Below are 27,373 nucleotides of genomic sequence, written 5' to 3'. Positions count from 1 at the left end.
GTCCATTGAAGAGCAATAGCACAATGTGTTGCCGTGGGCAGGAGAGGAGGGGGGGTCTCCTCCTCCTCCTCCTCCTCCTCCTCCTCCTCCGCCCGGTGCGTTTGGTTTGGCTGCCTCTCAGAGCGGCAGCACAGGCCATGGAGCTCCTCTTGCCTTTTGCCTCCTGCGTTTATTTTTCCCTCCTCCGTGTACCAGAGTGGGTGGAGAAAAGCTGGAGGCACTGAGCTCCCTCTCTCTCCTTCTCCCCCCTCCACCGCCCTCAGGCATACGGAGACCTGCTGGGGCTGGAGCAGAGCAGAAGCTCTCTGGATCTACATGGTGCACTCTTTCAGGGACAGCTTTCTCAAACCTGCAACCTCCTCCTTGGATTCTTTCTTTCTCTGTGGATTTGTCTTTTACGCTTCGGCTCCTGTTTGGGTCCAGTTTGATCTCGACCTACCTGGTTCAGATGGCTTATATTGAGCACCGGCTGCCCAACCAACAGTCCTCCTCGGTGTGAGGCAGGTGTCTCTGAGGACGGAAGCTGCAAGAAGCAAAATGAGTTTAATGCTGTGCCGCTGGGAGCAGAAGAATTTCACCATGAAACTGGTAGGCTGAACACTTCGGGGTCATCACAGAGGTCAAACACCAGCGGACTGTTGAAATTACGGCGTTTTCTACATTAGTCCTTTTCTCGCCTGACGCTGCAGCTTCAGGACATGCCTGTGTGTTTAGGTATCAGTGGAAGCCTTACAGTAGTGTTGGATTGCAGGCAAGCAACGGATTAGCAGCAGCGTGAAGGCGTGGATCCCGGTTTTCCCCCCTTCACCTGATACCAGTTTTTCTTTGATGACATGGAAAGTTAAACTAGGCTTAGCGAGGACTTTAAGCAGAGTTTTGCAGCACATTTGTGTGTGTGAGTCCAAGGATTTCTAAGAAAAGGACTGTCTTCGGTGCTGCTTTGTTGCCCGCTGTTTGGTATGATATCAGCACAATTCCACAGAGGTGGTAAATATTCAACAGGATCTGGGACAGTGTGATAAAACACACAGCGGGTCAGATGGAGACGGGTCGTGTGGTGCAAACAGATCTTAGGAATAGCTGATGTGTGTGTGATAGAAGTAGGAAGCAGCAGATTTAATAAAAGTCATTTGGTGTAATGAGCACCCTGTTGAGTTTACACACAACACAGATGGATGAGACACACACACACTTTCTTTCTATGTGTGTGTGTGTGTGTGTGTTTCTTTATCTGAATCTGAGTCCACAGAGGAAGGGGAGATGGAAGCAGAGGAGGTTATTACCAGAGTCTAGAGATGTGCCCGATAAGACGGCTAGTTTAATTACACACCACTAACCTCCACACAGCGTGACTGACGGGGGAGGCCGGTGGGCCACAGGGTCAGCGTGTGTGTGTGTTTGTGTTTATGAGTGTGTGTGTGTGTGTGTGTGTGTGTGTGTGTGTGAGGGAGAGAATGACAAAGGGATCACAGGAATGCACACTTGAACACGAGCACACACTCCCAGAAATTACAACGACCTTCCTTTTTTATGATGAAGTGCAGTCGATGTCCATAATCCTCTCTGTTCTAATACAGGTCTATTGATTATCTGATTCCCGTGATCCTCGTGTCAGAGCACGACCCGTGCAGCATAAATCAAAACTCACGATTTATGTGTTTAATCCTACGCACAGAGCAGGATAGAAAAAAAAAAGATTGTTTTTAGTTATGATATATGCTGTGATCGTCACGTGGTGCATCGTGGTACTCTCACAGCATGCGTTTAGCTGCTCGGTTGCGTTTCAATTGGTCTTTTGATGACTTCATTGGCCGAGCAAAGTCCTCGTTGGTGGTACGACGTCAGAGGAAAGCTGAATTCAGCTACCTGTCTCGAGGAGCTTGGAGATCTCTTGACCAGTGAGATGATTTTTAGTTGTTTTTGTGAAATCGAACTTTGCTTTTAAAAGCTTGTCGGCATTTCATACATTTCCGATATCCTGCAGTGAAGAGCATGTTCAAAGTTAACATACACCCAAGGTCTTGAGCTTGACATGCACCTTAGATGTAGTGCACCCGTAACTTCAGTCATACAGAGGAAAAAAGGATCTCTGGCAGTGTACGCAGCAGCCACAGCAGCCACAGCAGCATTTAGCTGCTCGGTTGCGTTTCAGTTGGTCTTTTGATGACGTCAGTGAGCGAGCAAAGTCCTTGTTGGTGGTACGACATCTGAAGAACTTGAATTCACCTGTTTTGATGAGTTTGGAGAGTCAGTCTCTTGACAAGTGAGATAGATCCAAACTTTTTAGCTGTTTTTGTGAAATCAAACATTTCTTTTTTTTTGATATCCTGCAGTGAAGAGCATGTTCCCACACGACATGCACCTTAGCCGGTCAAATACAGGAGATGACTGTGGCAGATCTGAACTGAAGAGGCCGCCGCAGGATTCAAGATTTGCACTTGATCACTAGGCAACGAGATATGCAGTCATCTCGATGATGTTGCAGAGTCAAACTTATATAAGCTGCTGCATTATATCGTGTGCAGAGCTTCACTGCTGCTGCTCCACACCTGCAGAGTGAGCAGCTGATCTTTAAGGGCCACGAGGAAGCTGCCAGAGAATTTTCTCTGCAGGGAAATCACACATTGCATACGGCTTGCTCAGTCATACAGTGCTGCTAACAAACTAAGCCCTCTTTAATAACACTTTTGGACCGCTGTGCCCTCGTGTGCATCAGGCTGCACGTCTCAGGATTCGTCCTGCATGGCAGACGCTGCACGGCAACACAAAGCTCCAATTTAGGGGATTTAGAAGTATTCATGATTCAGTTTTATCATATTCTGGATTAACATCTGAATATTTTAGCATTGTCAGATGCTCAGGGTAAAACTCTTGGGTGTAGATATTTATATACATCCTGGTTTTGGCCAGTTTTCCATCCACCAGCAGTGATTGCAAATGGGTTTATGTAACGCATGTACAGATGACCACACATGCATGCTCCGTCTCTTGGCTTCCTGATGGATGCCTCGGTTTCCCATACTCTAAACTTTAGAGTTCTGGCCAAGTCGTTTTGTCTAGCATGTGCCTGGTATGGCCTCATTGCCTCACAAAGCCACATGTCTTTCATGTGCCAAACAGGGAGCAAGCAGAGACATGAGGGCTCATTTAGAGTGGCCTGTTTCAGCTTTCCTGCGGGCTAAAGCCACTTGAGAGGCCTGAGTGAGTACAACAGAAAACCAAGGGGGGGTGAAAGTAGCTGCCAGGGGCCCCACAGACCAAAAACCATCAATGCTGCATCCTGCTGGGGGCCGAGAAGAAGAAGAAGAAGAAGAAGAAGCAGCTCCAGCTGCAGCGGTGATGGAGAGCAGAGAGCGGGGAGGAGAAGACAAATGTTTGCTGGTTACTGAATGAAGAACTCTATGTATCCACTCTGGATGAATTTCTCTCAGCGTCACTTCTTTCTGTCAGCACGTCTTATCTTTCCAGGTGTCAGTTTACATTTCTTTTCCACTCTGTCTTGCTTTCCCCTGCCGTGATAACGAGTCAGAGACATCCAGCAAAATCCTTCCCACTGCAGCAACCGAACATAGTATGAGCTGCAGATCCACTGATCTCCATCTGCTAATACTTGGAATAAGTGTGGTCACTGCTCAGGACGTGATAGTAGATGCCTTCCAGTCCATCTTTCTTGTGTGTTGTTTCCAGTCCTGCCTTTCTCTTTGGTGTGTAAAGGTGGCAGCATATTCAGTTGTTTTTCTGCCTTTCCCTCCTCATAAGACAGTTAAGTTGGACAGATCAGGTGGGATGTGGGATGCACTGAGCCACCAGGACAACTCGGTCCAGTTTAGGAAGTATCAGCGGTGGAGTCATTGTGTCCTGTATAAAGCTTCACAGCAGCTGTCAGAGCAGCCTGCACTCCTCTGTTGTCATATCACACAGACCTGGAAGACTGATTTCTCAGAGGCCATCTGTCTGTGTCTGCTCGAGTTCAGCACAGACGACGCCTCCCTCCGCCCGGCGTTGGATTATTTAAACTGAGGGGAGGTTCCTGCATTCACAGCTGGATGTTAGGTGTGACGGAGAGAGTAACACACTTTGATAAGCGGTAAAATATCACCTGCACCTATCCACCGCTCCCTCCCTCCCTCCCCTCTCTGCCTATCCTTCTGTTAGATTATTGTATGAGTGTCCATCCATCATTCTCCCACAAGCCATCTGCTAGCCCAGACTGGGTCAGAGGGGACGTGCTGCCACATGTCGCCCTCAGCCTGCAGCAGCATGGAGAGCCGCTGAGCCCTTATCGATGAGGCCCAGCACGGTCAGCAGGAAGCGGGAGGGGTCGCCAACAAGAGTACGTGTTGTGTACGGAACATAACAGCAGCGAGGTGCGAGTCGAGGTAGAGAACTACAACAATGGAGGCGGAAAAGCAACAAAATATGGCGAGAGAGAAAATTGGGGGATTGAGGGAACAAGCACATTTTTACAAATGTATTGTTTCACTCATAGAAATCCAGACAAGTGTGTGTTAAGGTTACATGCATAAAAGATGATTACAGTATTGTAGGTATGGTCTGCAAAAGCCCTCAGCTGTTTTAATCTGTCTGCCGATTTGTTTTATTGTTTTATGCCCCGATGTGACAACTTCTTGCTTCATTTCTGACCAGATGTCACACTCGAATGTCTCTCTGATGAGTGCCACTCTTGTGTAATCTTCAAGCAAAAAAAATCAACTCTTTAGGCCGTGTTCAGACCAAATGAGGCGTCATTGAACACAACCTGACGTCATGCTGCGATGGTCAAGAGAGAAAGAAGGAGCAGGAGGTGGTTCAGTGAGCGAGAGAGTGAAGTGGGAGAGGGAGCGGTGCTATTTTCTGACAACCCTGCGCTTTATTTTGTGTGAATGCAGCCTCACTACATTCAGAGGGGGGCGTCCCGTTTTTATTTTTATTCCTCACCACTGTCAGAGTCTGGCATTACGCAGCAGAGGTGGAGCTGTGAATGGTTTTTACATCTGCTTTTATGTCTTTTATGCGCTGCTGTACCAAAAGCACAAATGTGTGTGTCGGCGAGCAAGGCCACCGGTTTGTGAGCCTTTCCAGCGAAGCTGCTCTGAAGGCCAGCGGCAGTTGGAGCTGTCAGGTCGTTCTGGTTCAGCTTCGAAGTGTGAATTTATGTCCGTGGTATGAATATGGAGCGGGGCAGTGTCAGTGTCAGCACATTGCTCCGCCGGTTAAAGTCAAATCACCAGACGACATTAAACAATGGCTGGATTCAAACAGAAATACAAACCTGAGACCTCCCACGTGAACTTATGTTTCATGTTTGTCAGTGTGTGTGTGTGTGTGTGGTCGCCCGCTGTAATGTACCGCACCAGGTGTGTCAGAGGAAGACGACACTCAGTCAGCGAGAGGAGAGACATCCATCACATTTACACGATTCGTCTCAGATCCAGGGTGGGCACTGGGAAACTTTAAGACTGTCTGGATGAGCACAGGTTATATTGAACCAGTGCAGCACAGGACACAGCCTTGTTAACGGAGTATACCAGCTTACGTTGGCGGTTTTAATTTGTAGTTCCTTGTAGTTCATGCACCTGTCCCGGGTTGGTTTCACTTGATGTCCTGCTGTCCGTTATGTGTCTGATGGTGACTATACAGTGTCTGCATGCGTTCCTGTCTCTGTTCCCAGATCCAGATTTTGGTTGTTGCGTTTTGTATTTTTGCCTTTTAGTTTGTTTCGTGTTCAACCCCGAGCAGTCAGAGATTAAAGCTTCTTTCCATGCAAATACCTGCTCTCCTCACCTCTGTGTCCATTACATTACATTACATTACATTACATTACATTGCATTTAGCAGACGCTTTTATCCAAAGCGACTTACAGAGGAGGACATAAGCTGAGAAAGGTGTAAAGGACACAGAATAGTTGTTAGTTTTTTAAAGGTAGAAAGGGATGTTGCTGTTCTTGTAGCCGTTGGTCATTCCACCATTTGGGGACGACCACAGAGAAGAGTTTAGAGTGACCTCGCTTTGCGAGAGGCGAGGGTACAACTAGACGGTTTGTATGAGCGGAGCGTAACGCCCTGGTCGGGACGTGAGCCTTTAGTAAGACGCTGAGATAGGCAGGGGCAGATCCTGAGGTGGTGTCCTCTCCTGAACGCCCTCCCTCTGTGACATACACCGATCAAACATAAAACATACTGTACAGTAACGCTGTAAGGATCTGCACCTTCTGTTATCATTCATACTCACATTTACAGTGCCCCAAAAATAAGATGTTCCATCTCTGGGTTTTATGTCGCTCGTCTGTCTCTCTACCAGCAGCAGAAGAAGAGGGAACTGAGTCAGGGTGTCTGACTCAGACAGGGTGAGTGACACCCAGGGGTTAAAACAGTGTCAGGATGTGTGAGGCTTCACTATGAAGCAGTCAGAGGAGAGAGAGAGAGAGAGAAGTGCTCATAAAGAGGAGTAATGCATGTTCTGTTCATACAGACGACAAACCAGGAGGAGGACAGGAGAGTCATCAGACAGCGTGGCTATATTTACCCGCTCCACCTCTCTTTTATGACCCAGCCAGTTTATGGACTTCTGCTTGTTTTCGCTCTGCCCTGGTAGTCGTCTTTACTGAGGTGACATGACGGAGTACGGTGGCCTCAGGGTGCCGGCGAGGAGCTACAGCCGCTTCTCCTGCACAAACTACAAAGTGGTAAGATACCAGAGATGGACAGCATGGGTTAATGAGCTACCAGGGTTTTTTTGCTCACTTGTTGATGAACTAAGAGTTTTACTTTGCAGTAATCTGTTTCACAGTGAGACACTCCCTCTGGGAGTTATGAGAGAAAGACACTTAAGAGGAAGGGTCAGCTTGAAATAGAAATGTCAGGGGATGAGCCAGAGCCTCAGGAGGAGCCAGGAATTATTTTAGCAGCCCCCCCTCTTTAACAGAGCCAGGTAACAGACACTGTGAGCTGAACAGATGAATGAAAGCTGCCTGTTGGGATTTGGTTCTACCTCATAAACCTCTGGATTTCCTAAACATGGTCAGTGGATCTGTGCTTGACGTTCAAAAAAGTAGATTTCCTTTGAAAAGGTAGAAGAAAGCGCCGTTATCAGAGCATGTCTTCTGTAGACTCAGCACTCTCTTCAGTGCCATTACCTGAATTATAACGAGAGCCGTTTTCCCCGTCCTGGCTCGCTATGAAAGCTTCTCGTGAGAGATAGCACTTTACAGCAGCTTTGGTCCTGCTGTGTTCTCTTTATAGTTCTTGCTCATGTTGGTAGATTACTTCATAATGGCGTGTTAAGTGCAGCGCTTTTTAGGTTTCTTACTGAACCCTGAAAGTAATAAGGCTAAATAGTCCTGAAGTTATCGGCATAATTGTTTTGTGGTCGACGTATGGGCGGACCTGAGGTGTCTGTTACTTTTGTCATGTGAAAATGTGTAAAGCAGCCTCGAACAAAGACTTAATGTTCCCCAACATGTAGAGGAAATTCACAAACCTCTCACTTATGAAAGCTAAAAATAAACAGACCTAATATTTAAGATGTTGAGTTATGATCCTTTAGGATGTTCTGTGGTCCTACAGACCAAACGGACAAACGTTTACATTCATCATTTCTGTGTTAATGTGCAGAAAACATGCAGTGACAGTAAAACATTAACCTGTAATATCTTAATCTTTGTGTTTGTGGGCATGTACAGCTCACTATAAAGTTAAATCCACTCAAACTTACTGTCTGGATATATAATGTTAGTGCTTTCCATCATGCTGTGCATGAGTGTGTGTGCTGCCAACAAGCTCCATAAACCAAACAGGTAGATTATCTGATGAAGAAAGTCTTTATGTCACCATCGCTACAAAGAGCTTCATCATTCTTCCACATCCCGGCTGATCAGAATCTCAGCCGAGATGCTGATCGTCAGTGGAGCCACCTGTAACCACGCCCACCTGTCAATCAAAGCGTCCACGCTCTTAATCCTGCATAACTTTAAGCCTTAATATAATGTGAACAGGTGAGTTGTATATAAATTCACCCTCAGTACAGTTGTCATGAACGGGGAAATTAGCTACAGAGACCAAAACTGTTTTTTGTACCAGGCTGTAAACATGTTTATTTCTGCTGTGAAGTTGGACATTTGGACATGGGGACTTATGGAGACTGACTCACTTCTGGAGCCAGCCTCAGGTGGACGTTAGAGGAACTGCAGTTTTTTTTAAATGTTGGCTTCACTTCACAGCCACAGATTGAGGGTTGCCGTTTGGCATTCCTCAAACACCATGGTCACCATCGGTCAATCATTAAATATTTATTAACAGTTTCCAGCCTTGGCAGCGACTGACGCTCTTTGATTTGTTTCTAGTTACAAATTTTATGAATAAATAAAAAAGAAATTAATGAACGAACGAAAACAGTTTTCTTCAAGTTGAATCTTTGTTTTGTTTCAAGAAAACTCACCTTGAGTTTATATTAAAAAATAAAAGTACAAAATCAATAACTCTGTTTCAAAATCTCCCTTTTATTGTTTGTTAAACTATATTTTTCAGATTCAGTCGTACGATACGAGCAAGGAATTAAAATGTATATATTTCTGCTGTGAAGTTGGACATTTGAACATGGGGACTTATGGAGACTGACTCACTTCTGGAGCCAGCCTCAGGTGGACGTTAGAGGAACTGCTTCACTTCTCAGTCACGGAGATTTAAATGCTAAGAGTGTTTCACCCGTCGGCAGCAATGTTGCATCTGTTTCTGTCAGCGTCGCTGCAGTGTTTGATTAGCAAGCAGATTATGTCTTCACGAGTCAGCAACAGAGATTAAAGAGCAAAATAAAGCGACACATGAACACACACATGTGGCCACCATCACGTTCACATCTGCTCAGTGATCTGATCAGCGTCGGTCATATCATGTGACATTTCGCCAAACTTTCGCCTCTGCACCTGAAACAGACAGAGAACTTTTCACTCTTCCCCTTCAGCTAAAGGGCACTCGCCCAGTGTGATGCCCTGGCTGCCCTCACTCACTGACCCGGCGCTGCGGGGATGGCCTTGTGTGCGTCATGCCCTTCTTCTGCAGGCATCGGCACACCGGCTCGGTGACTCAGCAAACCGGGTCAGCGGGGATGCTGGATGGATGTGTGAGGCAGATTTGTGTGTTTGTGAGAGAAGAAAAAAGACACAGCTGTCCGATTGAGTGACTCATCGCTGCTCAGGCTTTAAAGATCTGACTCTGTCATTTCTGAAGGCTTAAATTGGGGCATCATTATGTGAACATGCTTTCATGTAATGCGTGCTTGTGAATTGATAAATCATGGTTGGCTGTTGGTCTTTTTCTTTGATCTGAGTTTAGATAAAATGTCACAATTTCATTTTACTGTACGTAGCCTGTTTGGACAGTGTTGAGGAGGATGCCGTGCTGAGAGCCAGCGCTTTAATCTTCAGTCCAAAAACATCACAACGTTTGTATCTGTCCGGATACTTTCAGACTGAACCGCTCACGGTCAGCGCTGAAACCGAAACGGATGCAACCTGGACGAGGAGATTTTGTTTATGAAGGTGACAAATTCCCAAAGCAGGCGGTCGAGAGGCTCAATCGGCCACACATGACATTCATCATAAGGCCCTGACAGTGTGAATGAGTCAGTGTCATGTTGCTTTCTCTGGTGACGGGAATATCCATGACACTGGTACCAATTTACAGCTCCTAAAAAAGACCCTAAACCCCACGAGAAGAGGGTCGGGGATTAATGGGAGTTTCTGGGAATAGAGGGATTTTCCCTGCTGGAAAATATCTGAACATCTGACTGGTTTATATGGATCACTCAGTCACTCCGTGTTGATGTATGGATGTGAGTGGGTAGTCGTGAGGCCTTGTCGTGCTTATTTTATTTATTTTTATCTCCGTTAAGGGACATCGGTAGCTCAAACAAATCCCAGTGTGCTTCGAACCAAATGCAAGGAAATACTAGACAGGTTGGCAACTGTTGGGCTTAGATTATAAAGTTCACATCATACAGAAAAGTACAAAACCATTTATGAACTCTGTGGCAATCTTGAGTTTTTGGTACTTTGTACAAATAAACTTTAAGTCATTGCAGCAGAGCAAGTACAAGAATTTCTTACCTAAATACAACACATTTAATCATAATTTAGCAATAATTCTTGATTTAGATGAAGAAACATCTGATCACATTGTTATGGTTGTTGATTATTGCATTGAATCTCCCTTGTTCTGTTCGACAACTCAAGTAGTTTGGGGTAGAGAGCCCAAAGGCAGTGCACGGGTCACAGCAATCGATCAGATGAACCCTACACCGAGTGTACCATCACCACGTTCCCACAGACTGTGGAAAATAGGACGTGTTGAATCCTTGGAGTTGGTATTCTCAGTAGATTTCCTTTGGGGAGGTTCAGGTTGAACCGTAGGGTGTTGGGTCCAGATGTTTCCAGAACTGAAGAGGTAAATGTGTGGGTTGAAAGTTGTAGAAATCTCTGCAGAAGATCTAAATCCTAGTGGTTATGGTTTGGCAATGGGTTCACATGGTTGGGGGTTAGGGCAATCCAGAAGTAGGAGATCTAGGTAAAGTGGTTAGGTTTTAGGAATGAGAGTAGAAGTGACAAGGGGTCCAAATGGTTAGGGTGGTTAGGGAAGACCGTATGTCCGAAGTCAGGCATTGGAGGTCAGAGATGAGGGTTCAAGTGGTTACATTTCATCTGGTACACTGACAACCAATCATACGCTGAGCTGACATTAAACCTACTTCCACGATGTCGACCACTTAGCCTGGACGTCACCCTCAACAAATTCAATTTCTGATATAATGACGATCTCAATTCATCAGACGCTCACGGCCCTGGGAAGTTCTGATTAAAATTTCTTTTCAGTCATTCAGAGTGGTTCCCTCAGATGGAGAAACTGGCCTGCACCTCATTTATGGAGTCAATAACTCCTCTTTACTCACCATGCAGCTTATTAAAATGTCTTTACGATCAGATGTCTGCTTCTCATCAGCCCCCCACCTCCTCTCTCCATCTGTCTTTCTGTGACCTTTCAGCAATTTTCAGATCTTCAGAAGAACAGTCGAAGTCTAAAGTTAAAATAAAGATGCGGTTAAACAGACCAGATTAATGCAGTTGTGATGGTTTTTGGGTTTTTCTTTTGCCTGATGCCTGTAAATGAATGATGAACATTTGGTCTGTGGTGGTTCCATTATTGATGGTTACAAGTGATTCATTCCTTATGTTTATTTTTTGCATACACGTGCTAGGCTTCCCACTGTCCCCTTCAGTTTAATTAAATAGTGGTTGGAATATTAGTTTTGTAAGCGTCTGACTCTAATTGTAGTCCCAACCAATCATCCATCAACCATTACAGTAGTTTGTACTTTTTTTGGAAACCAGGAGTCAGAAGAATTCTAGACAACAGGTTTTAATGGCTAACGATGACCTATGTACACATCAGTCAGACACAGATATTCATATGGAGTCGTCTACCTGTTCAACTGATTAATATAAGTTCAATATTAACTCTCCTTTTATCTCCACAAGCTCCTCAGAATAATATCTGTTAGTCGTCTGCAGGTAGTGCACAGTAGGAAATGAAGGTTACTGAGAGAAGTGAGATGTAACTTTACAGTAAATCTGTCGGAAAACCAAAACAATGAGCTGAAAGGAGCTAAAATGCCCAGAAGAGCTGCCGAGTGACGATTCTGAGGCCTTTCACAGTAGACATGCTAATTTGATAAACTCTTAGAATATTAACAATTGTTTATCAAGATCCTGTGTCGGTACAATTCATCTGTAAGATGCTAAAAACGTGTCTCACCTCAAGACCACCTTCAGCAAGGTCATGACAAAGACCAGAGTGTATCGAGATCGAGACAAGACAGAGACTTTGAGATTAAGTCAAGACCAAGACCAAGGCAGGCCGAGACTGAGTCAAAGCCGAGACTAGACAACAAACTACTTAGGTAGTTCATACTTGCCAAATCTCTTTGGGTCCTTCAGAATGAAGTCTGAAGAAGTTGAAGTGATTTAGGAAGTCAGATTTTATTCCAGAAGATAACAGAGTTATCAGTTACCAAAGTTTCAAATTAGAACATAAATAGGCAGTTAGTGATATCGCTGCAGTTGTAGACTTGAATGATAAAGTCTTCTTTGTCTGAGTGATCCTTCAAAAACTGGTTTTGAGACCGGTCTCAGGTACTACAGCAGACTTACGATACCTGATATATCACATTTAAAAACTGACTGATGTTTTGAATGAGAGGAAGCCGTCAGAGATACCAAATATGTTTTGAAAAGTTAAATTTTCTCAACTTAAACGCGACCTGTTTTGACTCGCACCCTTCCCCTTTTCCTTCCTCCCGCAACCTTCCCACACCCTCCCGTCCTCCTCCCCCCCTGCTGGCCCTCAGGCACTCTGTTTCTCACCCCGTGACTGACAGCTACCCATTTCACCTCGATTTTAATTACACTCCAACCCCTCAATTTACCTGCCCGAAACTACTTCAAAGAAAGCTTAGACTCCCGAACACTGCACTTCCTTTTTCTCCATGACCAGCAGAGAGTGTGAACTGAAAGAATAGAGCCTAATCCCGCCGCTCGGAGGCGTGTCACTCAAGAGTCAGTTTATAACTGTGCATTTGTGTTTGGGTGTGCAGCCTCTGTCATTTAAACATCGCTCAGGGGGTCTTTGTGTTAAACGTGTGGACGCGTACACTCTCAAACCTTTATTTTTGCATCTTTGCGTGCATGTGAAGATGAGTGTGTATGTGCGTATGTCTTTGAAGTGCTCACACCTGTTGTACGCCGTCATGAGAGCAGTGATTCATCCGACGAGTAGCGTGGCAGAAAAAGCTTCAGGTCTGTTTACAGTGCAAACACAAAAGAAACAAGGGTCACAGTTGTGTCACGCACACCTCGCCGCGCATGGTGGGTGTCCACGGATGTGTTTGACCTGAAGTTTGAATGCTGTGCACTGATACGTGCACTTGAATTTCACCGTAATGAAAGACAGATTCTTGAAGTTTGCATGAGATGACACATTTATACAAAGTATAATGGCTTACTTTGGAGCTACAGCTCCGGTGTGTAACATTAAAGAAGATCTATTGGCAGATTTATGTTTATTATGTTTTCATTCATGTATATTAACCTGAAATTATTATGTTTTTATGACCGTAGAATGAGCCTTTCATATCTACAGAGAGAGCGAGTCCACCACGTTGAACACAGTAACCCAGAACCGACAAACCCGGCATTGACCCTAGATAGTGTCACAGCCTCTGTAGTTTATGCTCGGCGAGCGGTATTCAGTTGGTTGCAATCTGCAACTTCACCACTAGATGTCACTAAATCCCACGGCCTGCACCTGGGCTGGAAGACTCCCTGTAATGCGGCCAACACTGGCCGCTAGCTGCAGCATCGATGTTGAGATTGTTTTGTTTTATTTTTTGACATTTGAGGGAGGCGGGACTGCTCCTGTGGGTGGGCGTGGCTTCAGTGCATTCAGAGGACACACCCCCACAGTCCTGGAGCTGAGAATTCATTTTGACACCTGATTTCATAAACTTGTTTTTAATCATTCAAATGTGGTTGGGTTGTTTTTTCTCCTTATGTTGCAGATATGTCCAAATTCTACATGTGGACATATTTAGATTCAGCTTTCAGATTTTCTGCCTCTGGATTTCTTTATTTTTAATATAAGAATGTGTCGCTGCTTTCTCCAGGAGAACAGGAGAGAGGAAATCACTGAAGAAATCAGATTACTTCAGAGAGCTGACAGTAAACAGGTTACTTAAACGCGCCCGTTGTCTTTCCTCTGTCATCTTTGTCACCACGCTGGCACAAGAAGTTTTAGTGTTTGTGTGAAAACAAGAGTGAGACGTCGAGGGAGGTAAAAGTGTCTTTATTTAGCCGAGCTGTCGCTCCATGTTTCAGATCTCCGCAGGGGGGAAAGTTCGACACTTGTTCAACAGACTCTGCAGCTTACAGATGAGTCGATGCTGTAAAATCAGGATGGATTCATGAGAGCTCAAAAATGATTTTGTTAGGAAACGCTGTTCTCTTCAACCTTTGCGTGCCTTTTTTCTTTTCTTTTTTTAATGTCACCAGAAATAGAAGCTCACTCCTCTTGATGACAGAGGGAGAGTTTGGCGACTAATTATGAAGGAAGCTATTCAGATTATTCAGATGCTTGCTCTGCCCCCTTCCTCTCCTCCCCCCCCGAGGCAGTGAAGGGTCTTTTCTGTCCCCAGAGAGTGATGTCAGCATGGCCCATTGAAAACAGCCGCCGTGCGCTCTGAGATGAATGCCCTGGCTGAGCACAATGGCCCCAATTTGAATACCACGCGGATATATGCCAGATCGGAGCCCCAACAAAAGAAAGAGGGCTACTCTGCTCCCATTCAACCATGTTGTTATTTTATTAGAGCCGTAAATTTGCTCCAACCATTTATACCTTTTGTAGTTTTCAAGTGTTTATGGAGTTTGAAACACGTGGATGACCCGACGGGGGCTGCCCCAGTTTTTTTTTGGATGGGATTTTATTCTTTTTTGTGTTGTTGGCTCGTGAACTGAACGCTGTGGTTTGTGTGTTTGTGTCTGACCGCAGATCTACACGGACTGGGCCAACCACTACCTTGCCAAGTCAGGACACAAGCGACTGATCAAGGACCTGCAAACAGACGTCACGGACGGAGTGCTGCTGGCTGAGATCATCCAGGTCGTAGGTAAGAGGAAAAACACACGTTTGATTCCAGAAAAATGTGCAAAAGGAAAGCCAGCTGTGACCACGTGAAACACGTCACCGCTTACTTTCAAAGACGTCGGTGACCTTCACCAAACAAAAAGTGGCGACATCACCCTTAAATAAGCTTTTCTTTTAGATTATCTGATGTATTAACATCAGTGAAGCAGGCAGAGAGTTTATTTACCCGTGCACAGCTGAATGCTTTCTTCTATGGCGAGAGGACAAAACACTATTGTGGCAGATAAATCCATCTTTTTCAGGTTTGCTCCGAGGCTCATGAGTGAACTTGAACACGAGTGAGCTGCAAAAAAAAAACTTTCTAATCTCATTCAGAAACAAAGACAAACTTGTGTTTGGCGAGGTTTTAACTTCTTTAGTGTGAGAGATTTATGTAATTCTTTTTGAAAGTTAAATGTTCTTCAAACAAACTACAGACAGGAAAGAAATATCTACAACTATATAAATAGACAAAATAAGAATATAAAACATCAGAGAATTCACAATAAAACACACCAAAATAATCTTTAACTTGAACTTTTATTGCGTGCTTTGTCTCTTTTTTGTAAGTGTGGGGAGGTGAAGAGAGTTTGTAACCAAAACTGTACAAAAAGAACTAAAACTCTAAGTGTGAGAGAACAAAAAGAGAAAGAAATGATTTAAGAGATGGTGCATAATTTACACAACATTATCCAAGTGTGTCCAATATTTAGTTTTTTTTTTAAATATCACTTTATAATCAGCTAGAAAACTGCATTTTCCTGCACGCATTCTGCTGAAATGAGCTGAAAAACAGCAGAATAGTGTAATAAAGGTTTAAAGTTTGAATGAAGTCTGTAGCTGAAAGTGTAAGTTGGGATTAGTTAGGTGCCAGAAAACAGGTGGACGCCGATTCGGCATCTAATAAAAGTCTAACGCAGCACCCTTAGTAAAGACAATGCTTGGTGAAAACTTTCACATTGACCAGCATGCATTTTAAACTTGATTCACATCGATTCAATGTTTAAATTTTATTTATAAAGTGCCAAATATTATAGGACACGTCTCCATACAGAGCCTCAACACTTCCCACCATGAGCAAACACTTGGCGACGTTGGCATGGAAAATCTTTGAGCGCGCCGTGGGTCAGCGGTGGGTTTCGCTTGTGATTTAAAGTGTCGCGTGACGCTAAACTGAACAGGAAAGTGTGTAAGCGTGGAGATATCCGTCGTGGTGTGGGCTCTTGAAGAAGGCTGCTCTGTGTTTCTGACCTCTCACACACTCGTCTGTGTCATCGTCAGTCCTGTCATTTCGTCTGGCCGTCCTCGGCCTGTCATCTTCACCCGCTGACGCTGACGCTGACCCTGAGGGCTGGAGCGGTCCGACACCAGCTGACGGGTGACTCAGCATGTCTCTGACTCTCTCTGCCTTCAGATCTTCCCCCTCGTCTCTGACCCACATTTACACTTCCTCTGCTCCGTACGGCTTCATCCTGCACAGAGTCTCTCTGTTCTCGTACTGTAGCTGCTGCATGTGATTATTCCCACAGAGATAACTCACGGGGCTTTATGGGAAATGTATTTACATCACGTGTTCGAGGGCCTCCTCCTCCTCTCATGCCATAACATACATTCAACGCTGGATCCAGCCTTCATGCTGCTTCTGTTATTCCAATAATCTCAGGGGTGTTGTCGCTTCAGCTACAGCAACTGTCAGTTCTTCACACCCGGATGAGTAAGCGAGCTTGTAGTTGTGGAGTCGTCGACTCGTTGCGCTCCATTTCCAGTCGACTCGGTCTTGACCGAGGCAAGTGGCGGAGCACAAAGAGCCTTTTCATGAAGTAGTGTGTTTGTGTCGTCGGGCAGATTTAACCGGTAACTAATTAAAAACTGACAGTTTGTTTTCAGATGGAGATGTAAAGATGGAGAGACAGTGAAGCATCCATCTGTCCTGCTGATTGTTTTCTAGTAATTGTTGTTGAAACATGTCGAGTTTATCTGGCTGCCGTCGAGTTTGTTGCTATAAAAATTAAATGTATAACTCGTTACTGTTTTCAGAAGTAATCTTATTACTTCACTTGTTACTCCCTGCCATCAGAAATTCTTCTACAAAACTGGGCATTGCGTTCTTTCTCTTCAAAATTCAGACTTCACGTTTGTCTGTGTGAATATCACGTTGGGCGCAATGAAGGCTTCGACTTCTGCAGCCTGTGAATCCATCAAAGCTTCAGGACACTGGATAAAAAACAACTGAGGACAGACTCGATCTTTTAAACCTCGTCTGTTATTGCAAATTACCTTTTCCCGAGGGTTCTTCTGTTGCTTTCTGCTGCAGCTTTTCTCTGCTGCTGCAGACGCCTCGTCCTCGGTGGGATGGATTTCCACCAGCTTCATGTTGTGCTGCTGTAGTCGATGTTTCAGCAGGTCTGAGGTTGCGTTTTTGTCCAGTGGACAAAGATTACATTACGTGAACTTTACACTACTGTTATTACTCTATGAATACTCGTGCACGGACCAGTTGAGCTGATTATTCCCGGCCCATCAGGAAGTTCCTCCTCCTGAGAAGTTTTTTTTGGCTCAGGAAGTAAAACTGCTGTTGAGTCGTGGTTGAAAGGTGCCACGGCATCATTCACATCATCCAGATATTTTTGTATTCTCACTGCATGGAGCCTACATGCGACACATACACTGTGACAGCTGACCTGTGCCGCTCCGCTCTCACATTAAAACAACACAAACCTGAGCGATCCATTCACCTGTTGTGCCCCGCCTTCCTGCCCGCTGCCTCCCTTCACACCACACAATCGCTGGTGAAACCGGAGCAGACGCCGGCGTCGGAAGAAGCCATACTGGGGACGGATGTGGCATCTGTGACACTCACAAAGTCATCTGTAAACTTCTTATGGACGGTCCTTGAAGCAACCGAGAGGATAATCCGTCCTGCAAACCTAAGCCTGATCTGTGACCTTGTAAGATTTGTTGCTCAGTCTTCAGCTCCCAGAAATGTGTCTGCTTTTTTTTTTAAACTTGAAAACATCTAATTTGTTGGTAATTTGTGTATCTCAAAATCACAGAGTAGCCGTCCCTCGTGGGTGTGACCACAGTGTGGAAGCAGACAAACCCGAGCCAGCAGAAGTGTTAAATCACTGATCATTTAACGGCGTTAACAGATTTGTTTGTGCTACGGTACGCGATCTGACACGTTCGCCAAGGATCGTTAAAGTCTCTCAAACCGCCTCCACACTTTATTATTTTATTGATGTCTCGGTAAATAGACTCTGACAAGATGTTTACGCAACCACCATCAGCTCCTCTCACGTTTCTTTTTATTGAAACAGATTCAAGTCAAAAAAGTTCAGATCTGCTTTGAGCTGAACTCCGCGTCAACTGGCCGTCACTAAAAACTCATTATGAGTCATTTGAATTAAATTAACTTCTTTCAACAAGTCACTGAGTCTCTCTTCCAAATGTGGCTTTTCATTATGAGACAAATTATTATTCTGCAGCAGAGATAAAAACAACATTCATGTTTGCTTCACCAGCCTAAAGGGACAGTTTGAGTATTTTATACATTATGCATCGTCAGTGTTTTACCTACAAAGATGTCGGCCCTTCTGTTTGGAAAAGGGATCCAGTGGATGGAGGTGGCAGAAAAACAGATTTTTAAGTTAAACATCTGTTTATATCTATCCTATATTAAGGATATTTTCACTGTTTTCCCTCGCTGTCTTGCTGTTGACCCTGTACACAGCAGTGCATAGCTCTGCTTCTGTGCCAGGATCCCCGTCTGCTGACCGCTGTCTCCTGTACAACCTCAACTCAGCTTTATTTATTTCTAGAGCACCTTTCATACAGAATTGTAGCCCAAGGTGCTTCACAGAGCAGATTAAAAACAGAAACAGACAAAAACTAACAGTTCTTAAGGTAAGGAAGCAGCTGCATGAAAAACTAGAGATTAGAAGAAAAAGTAAAAAGCATAAAACTACAACAACGAAACAAATAAGAAGAAAAATTAAGACCTATAGGGTAGAAAGCATCATTTAAGAACAGTTGCAGTAAAAGTAGATACGACCTGATCAACAGAGATAAAAGTAACGGAGTGATCAGGACATAAAAATTCAGCACCTTAGGTAAAAGCCAGATTAAAGAGGGATGTTTAAAAAGTCCCTCAGATCCACTTTGAAACACCTGACCGATCGAACTGACTAAATGAATTCTATATGCGCCCTGTGATGACAGCTAACTCTGTTTTAGGAGTCACAACAAGAACACACTGCGTATTTATCCACCTGACAGGTGGAGAAGTATTTTCTCGCAGGGTAGGTGGTGCAGTACGCGGCCCTGACACGGAGCTGCACTGTGGGCCCCACCGAGCCTCCTGATGCAGGGAGGCCACGCTGTTGGCACAGTTGTCAGCTGCGAGCTCTGACGACCGTGTCTCAGCTGCTGTGGGCCGGACCTCTTAATAGACGGGAGGAATCCTTGACACCACACACACACACACACACACACACACACACACACACACACGCCCCCTTTGAAAAGAAGCAGCATCTCGGTCGGGCCCCCAGCGGCCCCCCGCTCCCATTTGCCGTGAGCAGATAGTGTTTCATGTCTCGGTGGGAGGGGAGAGGAGTGTAGCACCTCTGCTCCTCAGTCAGCCAGCGACTGTCTGACACACACACACACGGACACAGGGAGGAAATAAAAGGCAGGATTACATTAACCAAACACGCCTTTCTGTCTCTCTGTCTCTGCCTCCTCTTTCTGCCTCTCCTCAGCCAATGAGAAGATCGATGATATCAATGGCTGTCCCAAGAGCCGCTCTCAGATGGTAAGTGACCCTCTAAGTTTGTTTTGGCAGCGCGCTGTGAAAATTCACCTCCGTGCGAGTGTGTGTGTGTGTTTGTGTGTCTGTGTGTGTGTGTGTGTGTGTGTGTGAAGTAACACGTCTCTTTGATGGTCCCATCTCGCCGACTCATGTGGCCCCTCGCTGGGAGCCGCGGTGCAGAACAGTTGTAGATGGGAATGGTTAGTCCATTTATTTTTACTTTTGTGGTCCTGCGGGCTGCCGTCCGTGAAAACCTCTGGCTCAGAGTTCTGGCAGTTGGCGCTCGGTTGAAAGCGTTTCGCCTCGTCTTGTTACACTTGTAAAAGAAGTCAGCATTCCTCTCATCTCTGGGAGTGAACGCAGGCAGGCGGCATCAGCGCCTGATGACAAAGAAAATGTTGATGATGTGATTTTTGTCTCCGGTGATATGTAAGTGGGGATTTCCTTTTGTAACGCTGCTGCTGGTGATTTCAGAGTTGTGGTCTCTGCTGCCCTGGGCAGGGCCTGCCCTCGCCTCATTGTTAAGGGGTCGTAAATTGGGCCAGTGTGCCAGCTGAGGGGGCTATTTCTGGCCACCAGCCAGACTCACCGAAGCCTCTCAAAGCACCACAGAGATACACGCCCATGGTTAACAACTGAGGAGGAGGAGGTGGAAGCACAGCTGATCCCTGAACCCTTCTTCATCATTCCCCACATGGACCCATAGTATCATACTCACGAGGACATCCCGTTTCTTTTAAGTGCTCTGGTTTCAAGCCTTGGTGCTGCTTTCATCGTCTTGGTGAGCTGCAGAATTATCAGGATTCTTTTTCATATCCTCAAATTATCATAACTGGAAATACAAACGGGGCAAGTTCAACTTTGTTTCAACTCTCGTTGGGTTACCTCGCCTCTCTGAACATCGGTCATCCTCAGGCTACAAGCGAGTTCATGTGATGGCGTCTGATCTGATGTTCACGGAGGTGAAATGGATATAATAAGCAGACATTATATAAATGTCACGTGGAAACATAGTTAGAAAAATAGTTAATGCATGATGAAGTCTGACTGATGGAAATGTTGCATTTCTAATTTACTCTGAGTTCATTAACAGCTTGAGTTTTTAATTCCAGTTATCAAACAAACAGCAAAGTTTCCTCTTATTATTCTGAGCTGCAGTGACAGAATCGTTTATAAAAGCATCAGCTCTGGGGGAATGAAAGAAACTTTGCACAATTTGAATCCAGCTGTAATTGTATTATTAAATATAGTGCGATAAACTTTCCCTGCATTTGTATAGACTGACGACGCAGCTCCACATACACGCCTAAATATTCCTGCCATCTTATATTGGTGACGTCATTTGGAGCCAGAGTCTGAGCAGTAGTAATCGCGGTTGGAGCCGCGGTGTCGAGGTCCCAGTAACGCATGAAATCCCCTTTTTTTTAATGAAATAACAAATTAAAACCAAACCTATCAGAAAAGCAAAGACCCGAACAAACATCAGCATGATAAAAACTACTTCAAATGACAGAAACCATCTTTAAAAAGTATTTATTTAACTACTTCAAATGACAGAAACCATCTTTAAAAAGTATTTATTTCAGTTTGGACCATGTCCCATCTGCTAACATGGAGGGGACGGGGCTAATGAGCTATACCGCAACCAGCCACCAGGGGAAGTTTGAGATGTTCTGGCTTGACTTATGGAAAATTCAGAACCATCTTTTAAATGTTGGTCTTGTTTTTTTATCGTTGGATTATCGAAGGAAAACAGATCTTAATTTTTAAAATAAAAGGGGATGATAAACGTTTTTTCTCTGTTCATAGATTTTCTCTCTTTCACTCCAGACCCTTGAAGGTGTCTCACTTCCCACTCACTATCAATTAGGACTCTACCATTAGCGCTGATTACGCCCCCGAGCCGCCGGTAATTGAGCCCTTTGCTCTCAGCGGTCTGTGGTTTTGTTCAACATCCTGTGCAGCCTCTCTCACATTCAGCAGCTTCTAAAGACAAGAAGATTGCAGGATCCTTCTGAGACAAATCAAGTGCCTCTAAACATATAATGTATGTGATTGTGTCCTGAATGTTGGTTGACGGCGTGACAGTCAGGATGGAGTGTGATGTTGTTTATGGGATAGCGGCTGGTATTTTGCACAGGCTGAGCTCGGGTTTTTGCCGTTTTGTGTATTTGTGGATCGCTGCTTCTAATTTCAGTCGGTCTGTCAGCTTGAAAGCAAAATCTGAAGCAGCCGAGCGGCGCTGAGGGCAGGTGCAGCCGCAGTCATTATGCAAATGTCTGCTTTGTGTGCCGTATACTGTCAAAACAAACACACACAAACACACTCGGAGAGTTTGCTTGGCAGCTGGAGTGTGCGTGAGTATGAGTGCCCACTTTTGCTGCACTTTATTTCATTGCTTTCAAACCCCCCAAAGCTTCCAGAGCTGCCGCCAATTACAGCCACTTAACTTGACCTCCGCCTCTAAACCAATCGACATGGAAATCGCCTCCATCAGTGGAACGCATCGCCGAGCTCTCACGCCGGCCGGTTACCACGCTGCTCCTCAAACGAGAGGTTTGTTTTTACAACTGTCACACCCTCGTTAAACGGACCCCCATCGCCGGGTCATTCTTTTGCCACCCAGTCTGGCTCCATGTGTGTGTGTGTGTGTGTGTTTGTTTGTGTTGGTTCAGCCCAGAGCGAGCATGTCGGTTTGACACCGAGCTGTTAAAACCACACAGGATGCCACATACATACACACAGAGAAACACAGATAAATCTGCACGAGGTGTTTCACGTTAAAGACCCGAGAGGGAGCGATTCTGGTGATCCAGTTGTGTCTGATTTAAATCATTTTCTCTGTTTGTTTATAACTTAAGAACAGGTACAGGCCTTTAGTCGCACTTTGGCCTCCTGCAGCAGATCTGAGTAAAACAACAACAAACAAAAATGATCCTGACTAAATAAATAAATACATAAAATTCCAGCTCCTTTCACAGGTTAAAGATAAAATGAAAATTGTGATTTCTCTCTCTCTATTTACAGAATATAATATTCATAACTCATTTTCTTTAGTGTGGAATGTTGTTACTTTAGAATCAGACTATATTTTTTATATTTTATATTATAAACTAAAAAATTTTGCGTTTGTTGCACGTTGCCATAGTTTGCCCTCCATGCTAAGGAGGAGGCGAGAGAAAACTCTTCAGATCAGACTTCCGTAGATTTAAACAAGACGTAACATTTGGTCATCCTTGTGTCATTTACCTGATTCACTTTTTACTTCGGAGGTGGACCAACTTTTTTTTTTAGGTCAAGCTGAATTTAAAGCGTCTATTTCAGATAAATACTGTTGGCAGCGTGTTGTGTGGAGTACGAGGACACTGTTACCCCACAGAGATGCTGCCTCCATCGCACAGGGGGGGCAAAGAATGGAAGTGACCCTTTAAATGAAATTATCTCAGAGGTCTGATCGCCCTGCGGTGCTGTAGGCTGCATGTTGAGGAGAGAGTGACGGATCTGGGTTTGTATTTGTGGAAAGCTTTCCGTCTTCCTGTCTCACACAGTTTAATTATTACCTTTATTCTTAACACCCTGTTTGCTGGACTGGTTTATCCTCTGACTGACTGACTGACTGACTGACTGACTGACTGACTGACTGACTGACAGCCACACAGGTAGAAACCAGCAGGACCAGGTGTTTAATGAGCTCCATGAAAAACAGACGGAGGAATGAGGATCCAGCTCGTGCCATCTTTGTGTGTTCCCACTCACACCCACCCTTAAAACTGATCTGAGCACAGCCGCCGCTCCACCTGAGCACACACACAGTAACATGTGTCTGAGTCTGCACAGTGGCGAGCAGATGGCTGCTCGTTTGACGCAGATGAATTGGAGTATTTTTGTGCACGGTGTAGTTTTACGCAGATAAGCAGGACGAGACCCAGAAGATGTTTTATTAATGATTCAACAGGCGGGTCAATGTTTGATCAAAGGGAGCGGAGAAATTCCCAACCGTGTCAGCTGGTCAGAAAACAACTGAGCAAACCGTTTCCACGCAACCAAATCTTTATTTCAGGCCCTGGAAACAGTTTGTCTTTCACATGAAAGCTTTCAAACAGCCAAAGGGGGTGGACAAAATAACAGAAACACTTGCCTGGATTATGCAATCCAATCCAACAACCCTGCAACCTCTGTGAAACTTCATGAGAATGTGACCGAGAGCTGATGAGCGCATGATGTACGTACAGTGCACGCCGCAGTAACAGTTAGTCTATTCATAGGCGATACGACACCGGAGATTATTCCAGAAACTTTGGCCTCCAAACGGTGTTTGGGCAACAGAAAGTTCAGCAGGGAAATGTTGACGCAGCCCGAGGACAGCTGTGTTTTTATTGTGAAAGCAGATCGCTCCAGCCTGAGGATGATCACACACACACACACACATCTTATGAGGAGATAACAACACGGCACATAATTAAATCAAAAGAGAAAATACACACGGTGAACCTGAACTATGAAAGTGTGTGTATCTGCTGCAGCATCACTTCTAAAGAAATGACAGAGAGAGAGAGAGAGAGCGGGAACTGTTGAGGTAGATGTCAAAGTTCAGCAGGTGAGCTGCGAGGAGGCGTTATCTGTGAGAGTGAAAGTGTGTGTGGGCACACACACACCTATGCACACACCTGGGATGCATCACGTTGCCTCACAACTGTGTGACGTGATTTCTCAAGAACCCAACAGTCAGAAAAAATCAAATGACAGAGAGCGTTTGTCAAAGATAGACCGATCAGATCAGAGCAAAATATCGGCCGGATGTCAGATACCAGCCGATCATGTTGTTTAGTTTGAAGGAGGTTCAGAAAAGTTTGGGACACCAGCACAGCCGGGCTTTTTGCATTCTTTACCAATTCATTCAGTAGCTCAATAATGCTGTTTAGGAAATTAATTACCAATTATTTTTGTTCATCGCTGAGATCTGGGTCAGCCCGTCAGGTTTCTCCAAAGGAAGGTGAATGGTGGAATGATTACTCACACTGCATCACAGTTTACAACTTTCACCTTCCGTATCTACGAGTGCAATAAATGTTGTAGAGCGACTTACTTTCAGTTTTACGGACAAATAGCTGCATCGATAATTCGACTGAACCGTCTGATCACTGTGTGTACAGTGTACAAACTGCCACATGAAGCTATAATGATCCAGACTTTAAATTTATTCATTTAAAAGCAGATGCAAATTGAGTTTTAACTGTATTATTGAATATATTATCAGTCGAATATATTTTTAGAGCTCAGTATCACAGACTAGTGTAGTTTAAGTTTAAGCCCCTTCATGATCTGTCAAAGAATAAAGTTACTTGTGATGTTTTGACGTGAAAACCTTCACCAAAGTTCTGCTATCAGCGACTTTGGTCTAAAAATATCGGCCTCTGTATCAGCCTTCAAAACGCTCCTATCAGTCAAATCCCGCTTCAGACACGTAACACTCACACACACTCCCTCCCCCTTCCTCTCTTAGTTCTCTCTCCCTCTCTCTCACACACACACACTCTGTCTCACACACACACTCTCTCACACCCACACACACACACACACACGATAGTATTGGTGTGACGGTAAGAAGTGTTTGCTCAGAGGGCTGTCGGCTGCTCTGCCCCCATGCTGCTGCTGCTGCCGGGAGCCGGAGCAGAGCAGAGCAGGAGGTGACGGTGGCCTGGGTGGAGGTGTGAGGAGTCACGCTGCAGGAGCAGGTCTCACGTTCAGGCAGGTAGGAGTCAGCGGTCGTGTTGTTTCTGCTCTGATGATCCGCAGAGAATGAATGAGAGCTTTCTCTTTGGTCGTCCTCACATGTTTGACTGTTTGTGTGTTTCACTTTTACTTCAGGACGTTTTCATTCATTCATCAGAAAGTTTAAGTCCTAGAGCTGAGTTCGTGGAGAGCAGGAGAGAAATGTTGGTTGTTGTAGGTTGCTACAGTTTTCTTATTCCTGCTGGATGTCTTTAGTAACCATGCACACCTTCATAACTCTGAACTGAAACTACAACAGTTCAAAGGTCGTCTCTTTCTCTGAGAAGAGTTAAATCTGTTGTAGATCTGTGAAGACGTTTGACCTCTCATCCATCCAAAGATCCATCTACAGTTCTGAACTCCCAAATTATAGAAAAATGGTTTGTTTTTGTTGTTTTTTGCCTTTATTTTGGAAAGGTGACGGGAAACAAGGGCAGAGCGAGATCAGGGGGACGATGTAGAACCAAAATCACCAGCTGGGATGTTACAGCTACATGTTAAACCCCTCAGAGCATCAGGACAGCTGATTTTAAGGAGTCAAATCTTAGATAAAGTGACAGAACTCTGAGTCTCCGTCTCTGCAGCCGATGGCAGATTGTAGACTTGAATCGTGTTGCTCTGGGGTTTTTTTTTCCAAGCTCTGGTCCCTGCAGGTTTTAAATAGCGAGAGGTTTCAGTATTTCTACCCCCCTGAGAGGCGGGGCTTGGTGAGCATCGCAGCAGGGCGGGCCTGGCATTTACGATGGGGGTATCTTAATGAAGTATACTTTCTGCAGGCTGCTGCTATTTAAACTTCAGCTATACCGGGGAATTTGGGGCAGCAGAGGGGGGTTGGTGGCGGTGGTGGCGGCCGTGGTGGTTCAGTCACTCAGATGAAGTTTAGGCCCGGGGTATTAAATAAAGTCTCTGGGTATGTCGGTGAGGTTAGAGCAGTATTTATTTTTAAGGAGGCTTTGGCATTTGAAGAGAGCCGTAGTCTCTGAAGTTTTCTGCTGCATCACCTCAAAGGACGACATATGTCGGCCCCTCCAACAGCTGTTTCTGGGGTCAGAGGTTACGGAAATGACAGCAGGAGCGGCGGCACTGCTGTCTGAACTCAGAACTCTGAAATCAGTGACCTGAAGTCAGCCAGCTTCCTCCTCACGCACACCAACACGGCTCTGATAGACGTTATGGGGAGAGTAAGAAGCAGTAATCAAGGAGTGGCGATGTGGACTGAGCTGTCGGGTTATCTGTCAGTTAAAGAGTTATTAGTGATGGATGTGATAGTCAGGCTGGTTGCACAGTTTGGGTGTAATGTTTCATTTTGTGGCATTTGATCAGCAGTTGTCAGCGCTCACAGACTAACTAATACGGTTACTGATATGATAGTAAGTGATATAAATTATGATAGAGGACAAGAGGACGTGCTCGATTAGACGTCACTACTTGTTACATGTAAAGTTTATATAGTCAAAATGACGTCAACAAATAGATTCAACCTCCACAGAAAACATTTTCATTTTTTGAGAGGGGAAATAAAAAAGGACTACAATCTGGACTACAATATTTTTTGCTGTTCTTGTTTCCCGCTCTCTCTTGGCAGCGCAGACACGGCGGCAGAAGGTGGAGATAAACATTAAAAGTCCATGTTGGCTTGTTGTGCATCATAAATACACACGGCTGTGAATAAAAGAGTGACAGAGCCGCCTTTTTTTAGTCACACATGAATTGATCTTTGCACTCACATTGCAGCTGACTTCCATTATTGGCCGGCTAACATAAATGTGTCTGCACTGCATAGTGGATAGAGAAGAGAAGCTGCCTGTTTAGCTGCATGGGACAAATAGATAGGTAGATATTTTATTGTCCTTACAAGGAAGCCTCAGACACACATAGGTAGACACACAGATACATAGAAACACCACAACATAACCACAGGAACAGACGTTTAATACAGTACGGGGGCGGCAGTAGCTCAGTCCTTTGGGACTTGGCTTGGGAACCGGAGGGTCGCCGGTTCAAGTCCCGCATGGACCAAATATGGAAGGTGGACTGGAGCTGGAGAGGTGCCAGTTCAGC

At 44.9% G+C, this 27,373-nt stretch overlaps 1 protein-coding gene across 3 annotated transcripts in view; it reads left to right on the top strand.

Annotated features, from left to right (window-relative positions):
* nav2a (neuron navigator 2a) overlaps positions 1–27,373 on the top strand; it is a 106,497-nt gene that overhangs the window by 13,308 nt on the left and 65,816 nt on the right. For 2 of the 3 annotated variants that reach the window (XM_027281562.1, XM_027281563.1), the window contains exons 2-3: positions 14,596–14,713; positions 19,491–19,543. In XM_027281562.1, coding sequence (XP_027137363.1) covers positions 14,596–14,713; positions 19,491–19,543 — 171 coding nt within the window. Of the gene's footprint in view, positions 1–14,595; positions 14,714–19,490; positions 19,544–25,155; positions 25,293–27,373 lie in introns of those variants that run through there. The other variant, XM_027281564.1, reaches the window with a different exon arrangement.

This window comes from Larimichthys crocea, chromosome VIII, assembly GCF_000972845.2.
Source record: "Larimichthys crocea isolate SSNF chromosome VIII, L_crocea_2.0, whole genome shotgun sequence".
NCBI lineage: Eukaryota > Metazoa > Chordata > Actinopteri > Sciaenidae > Larimichthys > Larimichthys crocea.
Note: the sequence above shows the minus strand (reverse complement) of the source record. Positions and strands in the feature narration are given on the sequence as shown.